Source organism: Notolepis coatsorum, assembly GCF_963971535.1.
Source record: "Notolepis coatsorum genome assembly, chromosome: 11".
NCBI classification, from domain to species: Eukaryota; Metazoa; Chordata; class Actinopteri; order Aulopiformes; family Paralepididae; genus Notolepis; species Notolepis coatsorum.
Genome location: NC_140175.1, coordinates 19253925 through 19255391, shown reverse-complemented (window position 1 = coordinate 19255391; position 1467 = coordinate 19253925). Strand labels below are relative to the sequence as shown.

Genomic DNA, 1467 nt, shown 5'->3' with positions numbered 1-1467 from the left:
CTTTTTTATTTCTCTTATTTTTTGGGATTATCTCCCACAAACCTGAACGTTATTGCCATAAAACAGAAGGCAGTTAGTTTCTCTACCTTTTCTGTGAACGTCTTGCAAAAAACGGTGTTGCAATACGATGAAAAATGGTGGAGAAATTTACATTATAAAAAAGATGGCAGAATTCAGTACTGTATCTACAAAACCTTCTGTTTAATCATCTTCCCTTTATTCAGGTCTGGTAAATTTTAGGATGGTGTTATTCACAGTCAAAGATAAAAAAAAACATTTTTTAAATAGAATTGATATTCTCCTTGAACTCGTCCAACACAAAGGCACTCTTTGGCAGGTGTGCAAAAGGGTCATTGGTTTTGGGCTCAGAAGCCAGAGCAGCTTCACACTCGTCCATATCGTCATCAGCGGGAGCCGGCTTCTTCTCCTCCTTCTTCTTCTTCTCTTTCTTCTCCTTGCTTACGTCCTTTCCTGCCTTCTCCTTCTTCTGAGGGGCCTCTCTCTTGGGCTGCATGTCAGAGAACTTCCTAGAATCAAACTGTGCCATCTTGTCGCAGAGCTTGACCTCCCCAAGGACAGCCTTGAACTGTGGCTGGTTGACGCAGGTAGCAAACCAGCGTGTCACATTGGGGTATGGCTGACGGAAACCAGAATCCAATACCTGTTTGTACATCCAGAGCATGGAGCAGGCCACACTGATGTCCGCCAGGCTGATCCTCTCTCCCACCAAGAAGGTACGGGTGTTCAGGTGCTGGTTCATCAGGGACAGGACCTTCTTCATATCCTCCTTAGCCTTCTCTGTGGCCTGCTTGTTGAACTGCATGATTCCTAGGGTGGGGAAGACCCAGGCGCTGGCTGGAGGGATGATCTCTGCGTCAGCGAAGCTCACCCACTGCATTACCTGGGCTGCAGCCTGGGGAGTAGCTCCACGCAGGACATCATTGCTCAGGTAGTGAGCAATGGCATTACTCTCAAACAGACAGAAACCGTCATCTCCCTGGTAGGCGGGGACCTTTCCCAAGGGGAAGTTGTTGAGGAAGGCAGGGGTACGGTTTGTCTGCCCGAAGGTGAAAGCAGGGGGGTTGCAGGCTACGTTAAGACGAGCACCGCTGTACTGGGCTGCAATCTGAGCCTTGAAGGCCCGCCAGTTGTCTGGGTACGTATACAAAGTCCCTGCCGCCATCTTTAGGTTGAGAGAATATAAGAATATAAATGAAGAGCCCTTTCCCTGCGTATATATAAATATATCACAAATGTTCTAGAATGTTCTATTATGACATCATATAACATTCTAGGACATCAGAACATGTGTGATGTCATAATAGCACATTCTAGAATATTTGTGATGTTACACTATGATGTCATAATAGACATTCTAGAACATTTGTGATGTCACAGTATGATGTCATAATAGAACATTCTAGAACATTTGTGATGTCACAGTATGATGTCATAATAGAACATTCT

The 1467-nt window shown here is 45.1% G+C and overlaps 1 protein-coding gene across 1 annotated transcript; it reads right to left on the bottom strand.

Moving 5' to 3' along the window:
* Positions 1-280: 280 nt before the first annotated feature.
* Positions 281-1192, bottom strand: LOC311236999 (elongation factor 1-gamma-like; the record flags this gene model as incomplete). Its single annotated transcript, XM_084324807.1, has 1 exon — positions 281-1192. Exon 1 carries the CDS (start codon positions 1181-1183, stop codon positions 281-283), a length of 903 nt encoding a protein of 300 aa, XP_084180933.1. The 5' UTR covers positions 1184-1192.
* Positions 1193-1467: the final 275 nt, after the last annotated feature.